The sequence below is a fragment of the Synchiropus splendidus genome, chromosome 13 (assembly GCF_027744825.2).
Source record: "Synchiropus splendidus isolate RoL2022-P1 chromosome 13, RoL_Sspl_1.0, whole genome shotgun sequence".
Classification (NCBI taxonomy): Eukaryota; Metazoa; Chordata; class Actinopteri; order Syngnathiformes; family Callionymidae; genus Synchiropus; species Synchiropus splendidus.
In genome coordinates this window covers 15,130,768-15,150,709 of record NC_071346.1, presented here as the reverse complement: position 1 = coordinate 15,150,709, position 19,942 = coordinate 15,130,768, and the positions used below count along the sequence as shown (strand labels likewise).

At 43.7% G+C, this 19,942-nt stretch overlaps 2 protein-coding genes across 2 annotated transcripts in view; both read left to right on the top strand.

Annotated features, from left to right (window-relative positions):
- xirp1 (xin actin binding repeat containing 1) overlaps nt 1–18,187 on the top strand; it is a 25,072-nt gene extending 6,885 nt beyond the window's left edge. The window contains exons 5-12 of the mRNA XM_053882296.1: nt 4,381–4,513; nt 5,229–5,283; nt 5,354–5,566; nt 5,818–5,896; nt 10,477–10,628; nt 10,831–10,872; nt 13,260–17,633; nt 18,046–18,187. Coding sequence (XP_053738271.1) covers nt 4,395–4,513; nt 5,229–5,283; nt 5,354–5,566; nt 5,818–5,896; nt 10,477–10,628; nt 10,831–10,872; nt 13,260–17,633; nt 18,046–18,048 — 5,037 coding nt within the window. The 5' untranslated portion in view covers nt 4,381–4,394 and the 3' untranslated portion in view covers nt 18,049–18,187. The remainder of the gene's footprint in view (nt 1–4,380; nt 4,514–5,228; nt 5,284–5,353; nt 5,567–5,817; nt 5,897–10,476; nt 10,629–10,830; nt 10,873–13,259; nt 17,634–18,045) is intronic.
- On the top strand, nt 18,051–19,942 carry LOC128769798 (xin actin-binding repeat-containing protein 1-like; the record flags this gene model as incomplete). The annotated part of the gene is made up of 1 exon (XM_053883779.1): nt 18,051–19,942. A coding segment is annotated over one exon (1,761 nt), but the record flags the coding sequence as incomplete, so codon positions are not given.

Sequence of the window (19,942 nt, the reverse complement as noted above, 5' to 3'; positions counted from 1 at the left end):
TACTTGGTTTAAGGTGCTTTAAATGTTTTGGTGATCAGTATTTTCAGTTGAAACCAGCACAAAGTCATGGGCATCAGCCATCTTTGTTGCTCTTTATTGTCAACAGAGCGTTTCAAAATGAAATACGTTTTTATTTTTACACACAGCTTCTCTATCAATTTGTGATATTTTAATACAGAAAGAAATAAATTGCACAATAGAGCCCCTTTAAGTTCATAATGAACTACATTCCTCCAGTCACTCCAAACAACAGGGGCCTCACGACGACTGAGGCAAATCTGTTTCTGCCAAGGAAAGCACTGGTTGTATCGCAGTTTTCGCTAGAGCAAGCTAGCAATGCGCCCGTTAGCAGAGTATGGCTGTTATTTTGTTCACTCCGGGAGCACATTCCAGACCATGCCACTGTTCAAGTCGGGAGCGGTCGGCTCTCTTCATGTTCACCACACATACTGCTCGTATCTAGAATTCACAAGAATCTTTTATAGGATTATCTGATAAGAGATAAGGTAATCGGGTGCTTAGCCTGCTTGGTCAAAAATGGACAAAGTCATACTGCTGCCACCAACATAAAGTCATAAGGAGTTGGATTAAAACTGAGGTTAGGCTTCAAAATATCCCATCTCCCATGACATACTACGTTGACATTGGGGGAAGTGGACTTTTGCGTCCTATACTGACGCCAAAGGCAACCTTCAGTGTTAAATGTTGACGCATCAGGCTTTCAATTGAAGCGCATGTTCTGCCTTCCATGGTATATTCTGATGCCGTGGGCAGCGTGTCAAGATGGAGATGGAGACTGACGTTAAGTAAGGCATGGGATGGGGCTCCTTTCATTCTACATGTAACAATGTGTCAATGGCGTGTTAGCGTAGTTTTATTCACAACATTTTTCCAGGGGTAGTAATGTTCAAACTACTGCCTGGCCAGTTTTATAAGCTACACTTGCAAAGTTGCTTCCCCAACACTGGCGATGAAACAGGCCTCGTCCAAACCAAAGAGCAGATCAACAACTAAACACATAGCTACACTTCCGATCCACCAAATCACTGTACAGCACAGGCACCAAACCCAGTGATCCAATCCTGTCAGAGAGCAATGAACTCAGAATCATATATTATAAAAGGAAAGCAGTGCAACTTTTGTTTTTTCAGATGTGTGTATCAAACTTTAGCAGCCCTTCCACCGCCAGTAAAGTACTTCTAGAAGGTCCTTGATCCCTGGGCTAAATCCTCCTACACGACTCTGCGTTTACTAAGTCGATTGCAAACCACCTAGCTGAACTACACAGCAACAGACAACTGAGTTGCCAAAGGATGACTGTCCAAGCTGAACATGAAACCACAAAACCTGAAAGAAATCCATACCCAGTTCGGTGGTGAGCAACCATGCAAGGCAAAACTGACAAAACTGGAACTAACCAAAGCAGTGATCCAGAAAAAAAACAAGCAAAACTAGAATGCTTCTGTGTCATGTGACCAAAACAAGAAGAAAGTGTTGTACAGTTACAGTCATGTAACACAGTCGTCGTAACAAGGGCATGAAAAGCTGGCCAACTTGCTATTTAAAGTAAACCAAACCTGGCAACCTGTGCAACCAGTTGAAATTTTAGTAAACAATTTTGCTGTGACAGCTAACACGCCGACAAATGGACATCTAAAAACACTCATTCTGAGCAAATATGTACTTGAAACAACTGAAATGATCTGTCCATGCAGCAAGATAATTCCACTACACGCGATTTCTTGAATTTAGATTGAAATATCTAGAAATTAAATGTATCTATGGTGACGTATAATGAGCAAAAAATGCAGATTTTAAGTTGCCATTACTTAAAATATAACTTTTGACTGCCCAAACATAAGTATAATATACTAAATCAAAGTGGAAAATAGTAGAAAATAACTGACTTTAAGATGATTTTAGTTTGTAATTTTTAACTACTACAAAATAGGTGAAATAAATGACTGTTTCATGAGATGTGATATGGCTATAGCCTAACATGCTTGACATAAGAGCAATAATTGATGAAACTGTGAGTTTTGCAGCTCAAACTTGAACTATTGAAACAGGCCCCAGCAGCGCAGTCATGTTAATATCTGACCCAACTGAAGTGTGAACAGGGGATGGACAGGTCACCACAGAGAGACAAAGGAACCACCTGCAGAAGCAAAGTCAGGACACAGCCAGCGTTGCCTCCAGCTGGACTGAGCTTCTTCATGCAATAGGTGAACTAAACCAGCCATCTAGGACCTGAGATGTTCTACTGCAGGCTTTTATCCCAGGTGTGACAAACATGTTAGGAGAGAGGCGCACTGGTTGTGACTCACGATGAGTCAGAAAAACAAAAAAGAGACTCCCTGCAGGAGACGGACATGCTTCACTTTTCATCGTTGACTCAGCGGCAGAATGTTAGAACTTCCGTCTGGAGGTGGAGAATCAATTCCTCCATGAAATGAAAGTTGCCTTGTCTGCACGCAGTGAATCAACAAGTCCAAGTTTGGACCTTACACTTCTTTAATATCTACTTTCTCTCACTCTGACCACAGACCGTTCTTGTTTGTGCATTATGCATTCAGTCGAGTGAACACTGCCCATGTGTTCCTTTCTCTCCTCTGCTGCTACAGTAAGAGCCTCTGTGAGGCTCTGAACCACAGCACAGAAGCCTATGGCTGTTGTCAGTCACATGTGGCTCCATGTGTGTTTGTTGCAACAGGAGACCTGTGCTGCTCTCAGCTGCTCAGCCCAGAACTGACTGTTCTCTGTGTGCGATTGTCCACTCCCTCGCCCTCCCTCCTCCCTGTCCCTCTGTGGTAGCCCCACTCTTCTACCAGTGCAGCTGGAACAACACATACAAACACGAGTGCTCAGCCTTGCTCATGGGCGGCCCAACTGAGCTTTAACACTACCACTACTACTACTATTACTAACACTACTAGTACTGCTCTGCTGCTAGTAATAATAATATTAATGATGATAATAATAATAATAATAATAATAATAATAATAATGTGAACCTGGAGATAAAACCTCATCTCACTCGCTTTGCTGGTACCACTTTACCGTCCCTCTGGCACCATCTACTGTTATAAATGTGTCTGCAACTGTTATTAAAATAATAATATTAAATATATTAAATAAATACTATTTTAATACAATATAAATAATATATTAAAATAGTTGCACATGTCTTTTGCGTTTATATATATATATATATATATATATATATATATATATATATATATATATATATATATATATATATATATATATATATATATATAACGGTTGTCTGTAATACAGACTCTGTATTAATTCATACATGGAAAAACTGATATACATCCAATTAAATGCCACTTTTAAGAAAATAAATCTACAAAATATGTAAAAATAGAAATCTCCCTGGAAAGAGAGATTTCATTGTCATGTGTGTCAAGATAGTGTAACAAGGTTTAAAAAATGAAGAATAAAATATCTTGGCACAGAAGCATAAATAACCTAATATTATTATATGTTACTCCAAAATTAATGGTCATAAATTAAGTTAAAATTAGTTGATTGAAAGCAACGTTTCCATTTTATTTTTTATTTATTGACATGCTGAAAGTTGAATATAGACAGCGTTGTGTTCATACACTTAACATGAAAACATGCAGCGCACCAATTATTATTCTTACTTTTCAACATGCTGAGCTCTTAATTATGAGTGATGGGTGACTCACATTGTACTTCTGAATTGTCATTTTTATGAAGTATCGTGATTTATTGTGGAGCATATCCAACTTTTTTTTTTGTTGTTGTTGAAGAGATGTTCACATCCACCGGTTGTCTCTTCCCACGCCCTCTGACTCTCAGACAGTGTTACTTAACTTTTCACCTCCGACAACTTCATCAGGTGTTTTGGTAGTAAATCTGGTTTCCGGATGCGTAAAATCACAAGGTGTTGGAGGACTTTGTCCTCAAGAAATTGCTGTGTCTTGTGAAGCTGAAGTGTTGGTGAGCTGCAGGGACGGAGATGCACCGCTGACTTCTTCCAACATTCAGGTAAAATAATCCTTTTGTTCAATACACAATATGCAAAACTTCTTACAAGAAAGTGAAGCATTACACCCGCTCTCCTTTTTCAGTCTTTTAGAAAGTTGTGTTGTACATAAAACAAACTGTGAGTTGAATAATATGTTTCTGATTCCACTGTTCTTTTTTTCTCAGTTACGCAGCAGCACAAAATTTAATTTTATCATAAACTACAAACCTGAATGATTGATGGAGTCATGTGAGCGTGTGACTGGCTGTTATACAGTAACACAACCTCAGCTGCACATACATCACTGAACAAGCTCTGCCGCAGTTGAACATGTGTTTTATGTTTTAAAACAATTGCAGTCGTGTCGGTCAACATGGAGACTCTGAGGAGGACTCAGTCACTGAAAAACCTTTCAGGGGATCTTGAAAGGTCATGGATCATGCCAGCCTCCCATCGATGGGACAGGAAGTCCGTGTCTCAGCTGGTGCAGCAGTAAGTGATGAATAAATCATGTCTAAGTGTTTCCTTCCTCTCTGTAGCCACTCTGCAGTCGAGCCTCTGGGATGTTTAAGAGGACTGAGAATGTGAAGATGATACAGTATATCTAGCACGTCGCACACATCGTCTCTACTTTCCTCTCCTGCATGATACACACCACCGTGACTTGCTGACGGTTTGAGTTTAACAGGCAGTGAAGTTTATGATCCTTGCTGGCTGCACTGTTACGGGAGTCATGTGACTGAGGTGGAAACAAAAGCCCTATCAACGAGCTAAAACACTGAGAAAGCGTGCAATCTTGTGATTAAAAAAAAAAAGTAATGCCAAGAACAAAGATAAGAGGCAGTGACTCAATCTTATTTGTTTTCTTTTATGGCCTTTAAGCTTAACCATTACACCCAATAGTATATAACAAATAATATAATATTATATAAATGTTTATTTTTGTATTTTATTTAAACATATAGGTAAAATAAATAAAAAATATATCTTTTTTTCTATACTGACGCACACACATATATACATACATTTTTTTATTTTTTATTTTTATTTTGGAGATTGTGATTGTGTTAAAATGCTTCTCACAAACGCCCTCATAACTGAGTTTTACTTATTATAACTTCAGCATATATTTCTATTTTATGTGTGCATTTAAAGGTGTAAAGCACAGGCACTGATACATGACAAGTGTGTTATGTATTTATTCCAGTTACCAAAGCGGTGACAGCCTGAGGAGGCCTCAAAAGGCGGACCATAAACCACAGGTGACCTCAGTTATTGACAATTGAACCCATTCGCTGGTGAAACTACTGAATTTAAAGCGTGCTCTCCTAGGTGTTTGGAAACCTGGTGGAGCTCAGATGGAGGAGATGTCGCTCCATGGAGCTTCTGCCTCAGAGTGAGACTTCGATCATCAGAACCATGTGCGCGCTGTTTGAGTCCAAAGCTGCTGTCAGTGTAGACACCAGCAGGCCTGAGCTGAGGACCACCAAGACTGGGGGAGACTGCCCCCTAGTGGAGGAACGGAGTCACGCTCGAGTCATGCTGGTATGTTGCGTGAAATTAATATTTTAATATTTTCTTTTATTGACACAGTGGCATCTATCTTTCTGAGGTGAACGTAACTTAACATTTAGTATTGTGATTTGGACCATGATGCTGAAAATGAAATTGTAATTTGGTTTAATAGTCAGGCGAATAATAAATGAATTTGTTTTATATGTTTTATATCTTTTGAGTATCAGGTCTTAAACGTGTGTTTGTGTCACAACTTAAAGACTTTGTTTTGGTCCACTCAGGGAAGCAGCCACGCGGGTAGAAGACACACAACAAATGTTTTCCAGGAGTCGGATGACTGGGTGTCCAGAAACTCCCACGGTGAGCTGCGGTTCTATTTTCCACCTTCTCGGTCATTGAGATGTCATCACCACGATGTTACTTCACATTCGAGCACTTTGTGGTTTCGGTCTGTCAAAGTCTAATATACTTACAAAACAAATCCTCGACTTACGCAAGTGAAATGTATTATTTTCCTACTGAAAAAAGAAGCGGCTCAAGATAGAATGGGCTTGAATAAAAGTGTGTTACCAAGTGCTGCCACTAGAAGGTAGGAGCGGTTCGATAACCCAATGTTTCTCGGGCTAGTCAATAACCAACCAGGCTTCCACATCACGTTGTGAGTTTGGCTCTGTGAAAGCTGTTCTGATCAAGTAGAAATATATGAAAACTAAAAATAAAAAGATCCAAGGATTGATCCCTGGGGATCACCACAGCCCCTTTTAAGACAAAGTGTGATGATCTATTTCCCGCTGAGGAGAGCACTAAATAAAGACGAGGATGTGCTCCTGTGAGTTCATAACTATGTCGAACTCACATGCTTAAAGATAGCAGCGAGGCGGCTGCTGACCATGACGCAGACCTTGACCCTCTCTGCCCTGGAACTGATATCTGAGCGCGCTGACACTCTGACGCAGTGACTACTCACAAGAGGAGTGGGACACAAACTGGAATGTGGAAACTCATTTGAACTTATTCTAGAGTTTCTGAAGAAGAATGTGTTTTCTTCTTTTACTTTGATAGAAGTGTGGTCGATTATGATGGCACTTGTGTTTGCATCTCTATCTGTGTGGGGACTTCCCATTGCCATAACCCTTTCCCCAGCCTCTCACCCTAACTCTAACCATCCAAAACAAATGGCTCACCTTGACCAGGACTCTGACCCAAACTTACACCCAATGGTTATGAACTACTTTCCCTCTAGCCCTGTGAGGACAGGCCGAAATGTGATCACAAAGCAAAATGTCTTCACAAGGAAGTGGCTGGTCAAGACTTGGTGCTCACAAGAAGGGCAAAACATGCCCACACACACACACACACACACACCCAGATGAAATGCTTTATGACATAGAACAGGGACCGATGTACTGTGGTTGTCTCAGGTCTCACACACACACACACACCACAGTCAACAGCACAGCGTCTGCAAACTTGCTAGAAAGAGCCAAGTACATAAGTTTGTGTTTTCTCGTCACAGAAAGTGAAAAATGTTTGTGCAGCAGGTTGCCATCAGGGATGCTCTCTCGCTTGTATTCACTCCCCTTTAGATCAACAATTTTATCCTGTAGTTTTACCTGGAAAGTATTAGTAAAAGTAAGTAGTAAAAGACTCTCTTTGATTTTTTTTTTTAATAGAGGAAGTACTTCTTGCATCACACACGTCATGAAAACCTTCTCTGGGAACCAGCACTACACAAACGGCACTAGCCCTGTATTTAAGCACAACTCTTTAAATTCTTCACCTACTACTGCCACTGCTATTTCTGCTTTTTCACTACTGGGACTGAGGCTACTACTTCAAAAAGTGCCGTTCATGCTCCATGTTTATTACCACCACCTTGTTTGACTCCCTCAAAAACTGTGTCTTCTGCTCCTTCTGCTATTAGTCTGTATGGTGCCTCCACAGTTAGTACTGCAGCCCTCATTCATTAAATGAGCACCTTAGCAGAGAACTGCGCTCTCTGAGTACTTTTCTAGAAGCTACTACTATATCTAATACTATGACTTGCTTGTTTATTACGGCAGCGCCTGTGATTTCTGCTGCAGAAATGACTGCATCCCATGACTTAACAGTCACATAAACACATGAAAATCTTCACCTCTTTATTTTCTTTATTTTTCAAAGTCAGGTCTTTGTGAGTTGAGTTTAGTGAGTAGTGTTGTTGCAGTTCACTTCGGAGCTCAGTCACGGAAAAGTGGTTTCAGTATTGAACCCCAAAAGGACTGAATTACAGTCCCCATTACATATTATAAAGGTCAATGGCAGCTCTGACTCTGAACACACACACACACACACACTGTGCAGGTCCCACCCACAGCTGAATTTAGTTGATGACAATGTGTGTGTGGGAATGAGGGATGGAGGGCTGCCTCATTCTCTCAGCGACCAACCCAGGTGACTGACTCAGTGGTGCAGCAGCTGCCACACACACTCTCAAAATAGTCGAAACGTGGGTGAGGAGGGGGGAACGGCGTGGTGGGCTCAGATAAAAATCAGCTGTCTCTGAAGCTGGAGGGCTAGAAAGACTGAGTGGACTCAGACAGTCAGACATCACTGGGGACAAGCACGGGGCCTGAGAATTAGTGAGTATGAACGCGCTTTCCTTTTTTGTTTATTTGTTTTCATTGTTGGACTCATGACAGTAGAGGCAAAAGTAGAGATGAGCTGTAGTCAATATTTAAAAAATGATGCAAACATCGCTGGTCAAATAATGGACTCAATAATGACTTATTTTTTCTTATTTAAAAACTTTAAAAACACATTTTATTTCAAAAACACTGTAGTTACTGCGGATATATATATATATATATATATATATATATACTTTTTTTTTTTTGACCAGCTGGTGAGTTTATCTGTGCTGTTAAGTCTGTATAACCACCAGCCAAACTTCAGCAGTAGCAGAAGTGGTCGGACAGTTGAAAGACCCGGGGTGTGTCAGGCTGTCCTGCTGGTGGTCTCCAGCCTGAGTGGGCCTTGTGGCCGTGCTGGTTTCTGTTACAGTCTGTGAATGTGGCAACAAAGCAGACAGCTGATGACGGTAAAGGTAGTGATGAAGCGCAAATACCGACAGCATTTCAGCATCATTTGTTCAGCTGCCAGTGGCTGAAACAATGCCACATGACCGCTCCAGAGATAGCCCCTCTTAACTCCGGGTGATTTGACCCACATCAAAGAGGAAGCGACCTGCTCTTCTGTTACACCCGTTTGAGTCCGGAGAAAGAAAAGTTATTTCTCATTTGATAAACTGTTAGTTCTACAGCTGCAGCGCTCCATAACAAATGAGTGTTGACCTCTTGGCTGCACTGGTCACTTCATTCTGTCTGCTCATCCAGCTATGAAAAGTCCGGCCTGGAGAGCGGCGCCAGCTCGCTGCTCGGTCCTTTTGTCTGGTGGCGGCTCATTGTGTGGAGCAGAGGAGCGTGGCTCAGGAATGAGCATCGACTTTGACTCTTCATAAAGTATTGCTAAATGATACAAATATTGATTTACTCCTCCTTTTAAAACCTGTTTAAATTACCCTGCAAACAAGTGTTTCACAATATTATCTTTAGGCCCCACAGACACCCCAGAATTTCTCAAGTGGTTCCTTCGGGAAATGAATGAGCCACCCCTGGTTTAGGGTGTGGTCATGTTCCCTGGCATTTGTGGGGTCAGTAAGCCACATTCCTCTGGTCAGGTGTCGCCGGTTTGATAGCTGGACTCACACAAACAATGTGGAAAACAATCTGCTCCAGCTGAGCTGGCAGTTGCTGTTTTTTTTTTCCCTCGCGGGTGTCATGGTCAGTGGCTGGAATCCAGGCCTCTGTGGACCACAGCCATTTTCTCCTGTCAGCAAGTCCGAGAGTCTTAGTGATGCGACCTTTGTCCTCCATAAACTCCTCGATAACTTAGAGGACCAAGTCAGTAGAGACTGGAGATCGATGGACAGACAGGCAGATGGATACCCGACCCAAAAGTATGCTTCAGAAACGTTTGTGGATATATGATTTAATCGGTATATCGGGGGAATTGACATGTCTGATCGTGCTACCGATATTTGAGTTCTAGAATTAAAAATGTGGAACTTAATTCGAGGTTTATAATTAATGAATTACTTTTTAATATTTAACACCAGATGATCAAATTTAATCTGGAGACATAAGGTTATGCCTCGGGTGGAAGTGCTCCAGTGATGAGAAAACTACTTGCTCCATAAAGTGCACTGAACAAAGTCTTCTATAGTGCATCCATCCTTTTCAGTTTTTCAAACTCTCCATCAGTACATTCTCCTGCCCATCCAATGACATATTCATGAACTGAATGTATGGAACAAGGAGTAGAAAACTCAGTGAAACCTTTGGATGTGGTAATGCGAACCGTTTAGATTCAATTTTTGCAGTGCGTTATGGGACTACTGTGGACATGCGGTAGCACAACATGAGGTCGGTTCGATCCATGCTTCACGTGCTTCCGTGTCAATGGTTCAACTGCACCACCGTGTCGCAACATCCCACCATTGCGAAATGAGTTGGTGTAAATGGGTGACTACAGGCACGTGCTCAGGTAGACCCCAAGTGGAGCACCAGTCCTTCCACTCTATGAGAAAAGCGCCCTTTTTGCTGGAGCTATTTTTTCCCTTCATTCTTGAATTCTTTTACACAATAAGATACACACATATTGTTTTTATCTGACTGGGCATTAGAAGCCCCAGTATTTGTAATGCATTTGAGCCGCAATAATAAAAAAAAAACTTGCCCCTGGTGCAATGTTAAAGAAATCAAACAATGAAATGAGTAAAACAGTATCCATGACAGTTTTCATGATGGCTCCCAGCGAGCCATTCATCAGTCACCAATGTTGGAACAATGAGGTCCAAGTTGCACTCTATTTTGCTAAACTGCTGGTGTTCACTCTCACAGCTGACAAATCCAGTCCGCTGAGGACTCCGGAAGGAATTTCGGCAAGACAAAGCAGAGACAGGATCACTTCCTCCTCATCCGTGAGAAGCAAATCAGCTGTCTATCTGTCAAGAGCATCGGCTTTCCACTCGACAGGAGACGCGCCACAAGCGGTGAGTTCCACGCATGCCTTCCATTCCTCGCCACGCTCTGAGGTCGAGGGCCGCAGTTGAGCACCGCCACCGTCTCACCTCTTTCCAAGACTGCTACTTAACATTTGACAGGGAATTCTTGACACTTCTCACACATGTACGACACGGCCATCACTTGCACTTATCAGCCTTATTAACCTAGATTTTATTTGTGATACAACAGGAATTGAGTGCAACTCAACCCAAGAGGTCTAAGAATAGAACGGTAAGGTCTATATTTCACTATTGCTCTAACTTTAAATGTGTGCAGTGATGCTGACTAACTGTACTAAGTCAACGTTGGAATCAGTGTTTTCACACCCTGTGAGTGCGTCTTTCACTTCATTTATTCTTGAATCACACACAAAAAAATTACGTTCAGAAAAGCTGATTTAATTAATAAGACTTTCATCCACATCATGCAATTTAAGATGAATTATGTCCTTAATTTGAATTGATTTGATTTGAATATTTAACAGTCCACAGTTGAGTTCCGGAGCTTCACACTTTGCAATGAGATTGTGACACCAGCAGCAAGAAAACTTGCCAGTTGGTCAAGTGAAGTCAACATTACCAGCACAAAAATATTCAAAACTTGAAAAGACTTCAGCCAAGCTGCTCATTCACACCCATATTATGATGTTTTTATCTATCTAATCCAATACTTTTTTTTTAAACATATGATATTCCACTGAGTGCACTGAGCCCAATCGGGCAACAGATGGCAGCAGCTCGCATGTATAGAGGTTGAGCAAGACAGATAGCTTGCACCGCATTCATTGTCTCCAAAAGTTCCGTGGATCCAGATGGTAAGGATGAGCTGATGAGACGGATCTCTGTATTTTCAGAGCCCACTAGATGGCACCCTTGGTTTAATATTGATGCGAGGGTTCATAGAAATGGTTGCTGAAATACAGAGAGTTTACAGTGCCATCTAGTGGGCTCTGAAAATAAGGACACTGCTTCATGAAGCCTCATCAGCACATCACGACCAGATGTTCATTCAGAACACCAACATCCAAACCAGGAAACCCGCATCTGTGTGCCGACTAACCACTGGACACGTTTTGGTAACATTTGGAGTGGCAGAGGATGGTTTGCAGTGAAATCGTGGAGTGCGCACTAAAAAGGTAAACATGCTTCCACTCACTAAATGCATGCTACATCAACACATTCTCACTTTTAGGGCAAGACTCATCGACGACCATAAAGTGAACTTTTGCGTCCATTATTGACGCAGAAGTCACCCTGCCGTGTCACGTTTACTCAAACTGAATCAAATGTTTTCCCTCCCATGGCATTTGGCCAGACCAGTTGGGATTCGGCTGCATGGATGTCACGATCATAAGCACTCAGTATAAGCGTCTTCGTGGTGTTGGTATGCGTAGTACATAGTCAGCGCATGGTCAAATGAGATACTATATATACCAATTTATGGAATTGTGTCAGGAGCAGACCCTCAAGGCCCCGTGGCTTACACATAACCCAACCACTATTTACCCTTCACATGTTGGACTGTTCACAGTGCATTTTACACCTAGGCCTTCAGTCAAGTCATCGCTCTGAAGCTAGTTTGTCCATAAAAATCCTCATATGTTTACGCCATAGGCTTTAGGGAGCGAGAAAAGAGTTGCGGTTAGTCCTGAAATGATGGTATGAGTATCCAATCACTGGATGCGTACAAGTCACGTTCAATGTGAGGCCAGCTAGAAGGCCTCGCTGTCCCCAACTCGTGATCTGATTGGCTACCGCAACTATCCATCAACTGTATGTGTCCGTTCACTCTCAGGGAACCTGCACCCGCACTGTTGCTGCTGAAGGCCTTGGACATGACAGCACAAGCTAGCTGAATTCTGATTGGATAAAAAAAAACACTGGGAAAAACACCTAGAAAAATGACACCAGGATATACCATGACATGAGTATAATTATTATATATGCTATATACAAGTAACATCATATATAAGTAACATCCAACTTACGACCTGCTCGACTTACGTCCACCTGTACTTGCGACCACGGCCAGCAGATGCCAGCAGACAAAAATATATATATATATAATTTTATTTTTTTAATTCAAAGTCTGGCACCGCAGCACGTAGCATCCCGGCATCGCGTACGATAGTTATAGCAGCACAGTATCCCAGCATCTCACTCTCACACAGAGATCTACCACTGCAGTAGTAACTATAACCCTCGCATCTGCTATTTTGAATGGCATTTGACTTACGTCCTATCTGACAAATGACCGGTTGGTCGGAACCGATCCCAGTTGTAAGTCGGATGTTACTTGCTAATATATTTGGCGAAAATACATAAAAATGAAATTCACTTTTGTCATAAATATGCTCATGATTTCTGGTTATGTTAGGCCAGCAGAGAACACTTCGACGGGCCGCCACTGACTGTTCGGATGCCTATGTCATGGGAGGAGAAACTAAAGAGTCTAATGAGTCAATAGCCAACGCACAAGACTGACTTCTGCGTAACTTGAGATCTAAAGCTCAACCTAGTTAACATCCATCTCCTTAGAAGTGAGAATGTGTTGGCTTATTACATATTTATTCTGCCCAACTCATGACAATCTGAACGCTATTTATGTTTCACTTAAAGATGGCTGACGCAGTCAGGAAAGTCTCACACCCTGAAGAGGAAGACTTGCCACTCCCTCCACCACCACCGGGGACTCTGGACTATGGCGAACTCTCTGAGCTCAGCAGCCTTCCCGTGCCTCCACCTAAAGAGACCTTCTCCACATACTATCAGCAGAGACAGAAAAGCGAGCTGAAGAGGCTTTTCAAGCACATCCACCCTGACCTTCGAGAAAGTCTGGATGGGGTTGTAGATGATGATATACTGAAGGCAGTGCAGTCAGAGAGCACTCAAGCAGCAGATGCGGCTTATCAGGGGGAGGTGCAGTCCATGAGGTGGATCTTTGAGAACTGGAATCTGGACAACATTGGTGACCCTCATGAAACCAAGAAGATGCTACATGAGGAAGACATGTTGGGGGCAGATGTCAGAGGAACCTCCTCCATGTTTGAGAGCACCTCCTGCGCACAGTCAACAGAGGCATTTGTAAAGAGACAGACTTCAGTCCGAGGGGATGTCAGAACATCAACATGGCTGTTTGAGACTCAGCCTCTGGATTCTCTAAATAAGCGTGAGCCAGGAGATGGTGGGCTGGTCGAAGCAGTGCTGAAGGAGCAAATCCAGCCAGGAGATGTGAGCGGCACCCGGCAGCTTTTCGAGACCAAAGCGCTCAGCGAACTGGGCCGCTGCAACTCTATTGAAGATAACAGCTTCCTGAAGCTGAAGTCTGAGCTTCAGGAGCAAAAAGGAGACGTCCAGAAGACAGTCAAACTCTTTCATGCTGAGCCAGGCTGCGCCATTAGGGACAAAAGTGGCAATATCCACGGGATAAAGAGCATCTGCAGAGAGGAGATCAACAGCGGCAACACCAGCACTGCCCGCTGGCTGTTTGAAACCCAGCCATTAGACTTGATAAATAAGGAGAGCGAGGGAGTGAAAATCATCAGAGGGATATCTTTGGAGGATGGGCATGACGGAGGTGTGGAAAGAAAAAGGTGGATGTTTGAAACTCAGTCTTTCGATGCAATTCAAGAAATTGTCGGTCAGACCTCGTTCGAAGGTACGGAGGAGGCGGACGTTCGTAACAAAAAGAAGCTGTTTGAAATGCAACCATTAGCAGCTCTGAAAGGAGATGCTGAGGTGAAGACTTTGGAAAAGGAAGAGATTATTGGTGGCGATGTCAGAACTTCCCTTTGGCTGTTTGAAACACAACCAATGGATGCGCTGTGCGACAGCTGCAAAGTTGGATGCCTGCAGAAAATCACGCTGTCATCTGACGAACAAGGAGAGGTGAAAGGCAAAAAGCTGTGGTTTGAAAGCTCTGCTGAAGAAAAGCAGAGCTCTTTTGAAGAAAAAGCAATTGAGAAGGGCGACGTTAAAGGATTCAAACATCTCTTTGAAACAATTCCACTCGGCAAAATCGCACCCCCCGACAGCGAAAGTCTGGGGTCACAAAACATCCCTGGGGAACAGAGTCTTTTGTATGCAATCGAAGATAGCGCAGGAAATTTTCATGGAATCACAACAGTCAGTCGCGAGGAATCCATCAAAGGAAACGTCCAGAATTATAAGTGGATGTTTGAGACAAAGCCGTTGCAGGAGCTCACAGGAGGAAATGAAAATGTGGAGGTACTCAAAGGCATCACTAGAGAGGAGGGTATGACTGGCGACGTCAAAACAGCCAAGTGGATGTTTGAGACCCAGACGGTCGATGGCATCCACGCCAAATTCAACCAGGCAGAACAGAGCGCTTCTAAGGACGACGAGCTTCGTAAAGGTGACGTCAAGACCTGCAAATGGTTATTTGAGACAAAACCAATGGACATGTTGTACGACAAAGAAGTTCGACAGGATAATAAAGAAGCAATCGACAAGACTGATGTCAAGTCCATTACCTGGCTTTTTGAATCACAGACGCTGGACAGCATTCAAGATGGAGAAGAGTACAGCCTCAAGCTCTGTGGAACCATACAGGACGCCGTGAAGTCAGAGTGTGACGTCAGAACAGCCAAACATCTTTTCGAGACAGAGAACCTTGACAGGATAAGAAAGGACACAGCCTCTGAGCAAGGCATGAGATTTGTCAGCAAGGTCGATTTCCGGTCTGGAGATGTCTCCAGAGTTAAAGAGCTGTTCGAGTCTCAGTCTCTTGACGAAATTGGTTCTGAAATGGCGTCAGCTGCTCAGCAGATCAATGGCGATGAGATTCAGCCTGGTGCAGTACACAAATTCACTTGGCTGTTTGAGAACAGTGCAGTAAGCACTCAAGACAGCGTGGATCCCAACAGGCTCAGGGTGAGCATCGATGAGTGTGGAGACGTGCAGAACAAAAAGTTTGTCTTTGAGACATCTTCACTGGACAAAATCCATGATCAGCCATGTCAAGAGAAGCCAGTCTGTGTGGAGCCAATGAGCGAGGTGGATGTGAAGTCAAGCACCATGATGTTTGAGTCTCGCCCCCTGTATGCCATCAGAGACAAGGAGGGTCAGTTTCATGAGGTGACCACCGTTAAGAAAGAGGAGATTCTGAGTGGTGATGTCAGAGGAGCGAGGTGGCAGTTCGAGACAAAGCCCCTTGACGCAATAAAGGCAGAGAACGAGGTTTATGTCATCAGAGCAGTTACTCAAGAAGATGTCCAGAAAGGGGATGTCAAATCAGCCAGGTGGAAGTTTGAAACACAACCGCTGGACACCCTTGCATGTCCGAAAGAGCCATCTGTCCGAGTCGTGGACGAATGTGCCAGTAAAAATGTGCAGGTGAACAGAGAGATATTTGAGTCTCAGCAGGCCAGCAAGTTTGTGAGAATGGTGAGCGTCACTGATGTCCAGCAGGGCGATGTCCGAACCTCCACCTGGCTCTTTGAGAATCACGCCATCGACAGCCTTAAAGGAGACTCTCAAGAGGACTGCCTTCTTAAAACGGTCCAAAGGGAAGACAGCCAAAAAGGGGATGTCAAACGATGCACATGGCTGTTTGAAACCAAACCACTGGATAAGATCACAGAGCCCAGAGAAACCTCAACAGAAGGTGTTGAGGAGGAGATTCCCAAGGCTGACGTCAAGTGCACAACCTGGCTCTTTGAGACCACACCTCTGGACAAGATAACAGTCAACAGTGTGTCCAACACCCTGTCTTATCTCCAGCAGATGGACCTTGTGCACTCAAGCGGCATTATAATTGAAGCAAATGAGACCACAAAGGTTAGCATGGCAAAGTTTGACCTTGAAAGTCAAGCTGGAATCCATATCGTGAAAGAGGAGCTCCTTAGTGGGAATATTAGAAGCATAATGTTACAACTCTTGCTGAAACAGACAAATATCAAAGTGATGCTTCTGAGGGAAGTCGAGATAGGAAAGGTAGAGAAGGCCAGGCTTGAGCTTCCCATCTATGGGTCTACCGCAGCTAGCAAAAGGGAATCGGATCCATCGGTGTGCAAGACTTTTGAGATCATTGATGAGCTGTTCCAGCACGATAACAATCTAACTAAAGGAATCGTAATGCAAGAGCCGAGGCAGGGGCCTGCTGAGATGGTTGTTTATTCACTCATCAGAGAGTCAGAAACCAAAACAGATGGCAGCGTCATTGAAAAGGGTGACGTCAAGTCCGCTATTGGCAGTTTGTTAGCAACCAGCAGCAACCAAAGAACCGTAGCTTCGTGTCGCGTGGACGACAACGAAAAGGGAAACGTGACCTTGTATAAAAGCTGCATAGAGAAAGGTGATCTGCAATACTTAAAGAGTTTACAAATGGAGGAGGCACAGGATGACTCCGAGGCTGGAGCCAAAGAGAATATTGAAATAATTCAGGGGGACATAAGAGAAGCAAAGAAAAGCCTCTCTCTGCAGAAAGATCAGGTAGAACGAACGGTTGTAGATGTTCTGCCAGGGGATGTGAAGAACACCAAAAAGGTGTTCTCATCAGCAGCCACTATTACTGTTGATAGTTGTATCCCAAGGGAGGAAATTATTCCTGGAGATGTAACAACAGCGAAGCAGCAACTGTCTGTGATGCCACCCATCACGGTAGAAAAAGAAGAAATAGTAGCCGGCGACATCAAGGCGACAATGCAGTCCTTGGAGCGGGCCAAGCAGCAGAGCATGTGCGTGGAGCGAGAGATCGTAAAACCCGGAACCATCTATGACATGGACTTGTCGGCTAAATGTCCTGAAACAGAAGGAACGGAGACACAAAGAGAACTGATCATATCCGGAGACGTGAAAGCGGCAAAGAAGTCCCTGGAAATGGCAAAGCAGCAGAGCATGCACGTAGAGCGTGAGGTGATCGTCCCCGGAAAACTGTACAACCTGAACGTCTCGGTGCAGGAGGAAAGCTCCTCGACCCTGGTGCAATCTTCGTCGTCATCCAGGTGCCAGCAAGCCAAGACTAACCAGAAGGTCAGTAATGCTGGGAGCAAAAGCCATGTTTCCTGTGACGCTTGCTGTCAGGGCCCCGCTGTTCTCAATGTCTGTGCGCCTCAGTCTCCGCCACCCTCCGTTAATGCTGACTGTAACGGTTTAACAAGTGTTGATGAGACGGAGGACATGGTAAGGGGGGACGTGAAAGCAGCGATTAGGTCCCTGCAGAGTGCAGCAGCAGAACAGAGGCTGTTTGACAAGGAAGATATCGTAAGAGGGAATGTACAGCTGGCGTTAGAATCTCTCGAAAAATCTAGTGTTAATGTCTCTAAAGGAGACTTCAATGCCGCAATGATATACATGAATTCAGGAAGGCGCAAGAGTGCTCACAAGCAGAGTGTTGTGGTGTCTTTGCCGTCATCTGACAAAACATTGTCTCCTTCAATTTCAGTAACCTGTGAAGGACACCCAACACCCAACCCCATAAACAGTAGATCACCCAGTTCTGATGTAGCTGCTCCTCCGCTTCCTCAAAAGGCAAGACTCCAGGACCACAAGCCGGCTTTACCACCGAAGCCTTGCTGGACGAAATCAGTAGTGGTGGAGGAGTCACTCGCGACGCTCCCAGCAGTAAAGTCAGAATCCAACCAAAGCACCCATATATCAGTGGATCAATGCAAGAGCAGAAGAATCCACAAAAGTCAATGTGAAGAATCGCTGCTGGAGCAATGTGAAGGAAATCACCCAAAAGAGAGTAAATGCGTTCTTGAACCAGGCTGCCAAACGCTGCCCAACAATGACAAAATGGAAAGAAATGTTATTATGAAAATTGATGCAGCAGAGGAGATAAAAATGTGCAGGAATCAGACAGAACAAACGTCAGTCAGGAGAACTGAGAATACTTCCCCTCCACAAAAAACTCCCTCGCACTTAAAGTTCAGAGATGATTCTCTTGGAGCCATGAAGGCAAATGGCTCTCAAAACCTAACTAAATGTCTCATAAATCCATGCAAAAACAATGATACACCAATATCAGACATGATAACCAATACATGCCAGGTGGAGCTGCAGGGCAACAAACCGAAACAAGAGGAAAAAGTTGTTCTGCGAGAGAAGAAACCAAAGGAAACAGAAGATGAGCGACGGCAAAGACTCTCTGTCCACAAGGAAGAGATCATGAAGGGAAATGTCAAGGCAGCCATGGAGATATTTGAGAACTTAAGGAAACGAGAGGAACTTAAAGACATTTTGTCTCAAGTGCAAGAAATAGAGGGAGAAAGCAACAATGTTGACATGAGCTCTTTGAAGACATTGTACAGCAATGTCCCCACGTGGGTCGGACAAGCAAACGGGAGGGATAGATATAGTAAACAGGAGGAAAAGAAAGTGGAAGCTGAAGCGCCAGATGATGATCTTGAGAGCATCTCCTCAGTTGAAAGTGCCTTTGAAGACTTGGAGAAGGCCAGTAAGGAGATAATGCACCTGAAGGAGCAAACCTTGACAAAACTCCTCGTGCTAGAGGAGACGATAAAGAAGGCCCTGTACTCCGTCTCCAACCTGAAATCAGAATCGGACATTGCAGGACTCTCTGGGCTTTTTGATGAATCCCTCAAATCTGGGGAACACGGTCAACCTTTGAACAACATACGTAAAATTAGCATCGGCTCAAGTAAAGCCAAGTCAGTTCCAGGGAAGGATTTACCGGAGAATCGCTCCAATCCATCCAAACTGGAGGGGTCACAAAAGCTCAGCCACAAGCCCCTTGTACGACAGTCCTCTGCCCAGTCATCTCCATCTTTCATCTCCATTCACTCTGCTGCCAGGAAGCCGGCACATGACTGTGATCTAAATCAACACGCTGCACGATCCTCAAAAGATACAGCGCCCGCACAACGGAAAGTCAGTGTTCTGGAGGTTAAGACTCTTCCGGAACAATCTAGCGGAATAAACTGCAAGAAGACTGTTAGCGAAACGTATGAAGAGACCGACGGATTTGGCAACGTCTTTCTTTCCTCCGTGACGTCGACCTTTGTCAGCACACAATCCGACAATGAGTCTACAGCTCTTTTCGGAGTCGTCGGTGGCCCAAGTAGATACGAAGTCGGTACCTCCCCGTCACTACGCAGACCTGCTGGATCCCTTGGAGGCAGTCTGCTGAGCAACGACACGGAGAAAGGGAACGTGTTTGTAACTTTTAGCCAACCTGGGGAGAAATAGTAGAAGAGCTATTCCATTTCTGCATTTTTGTTAGAATTCATAACTGAAGAATGATTTGTCTTATAGATTTTATACAGTGTCTACTTTGAAATCTTTTATTAAAGTTTGTTGTCATGTGTACTGTTTAATAA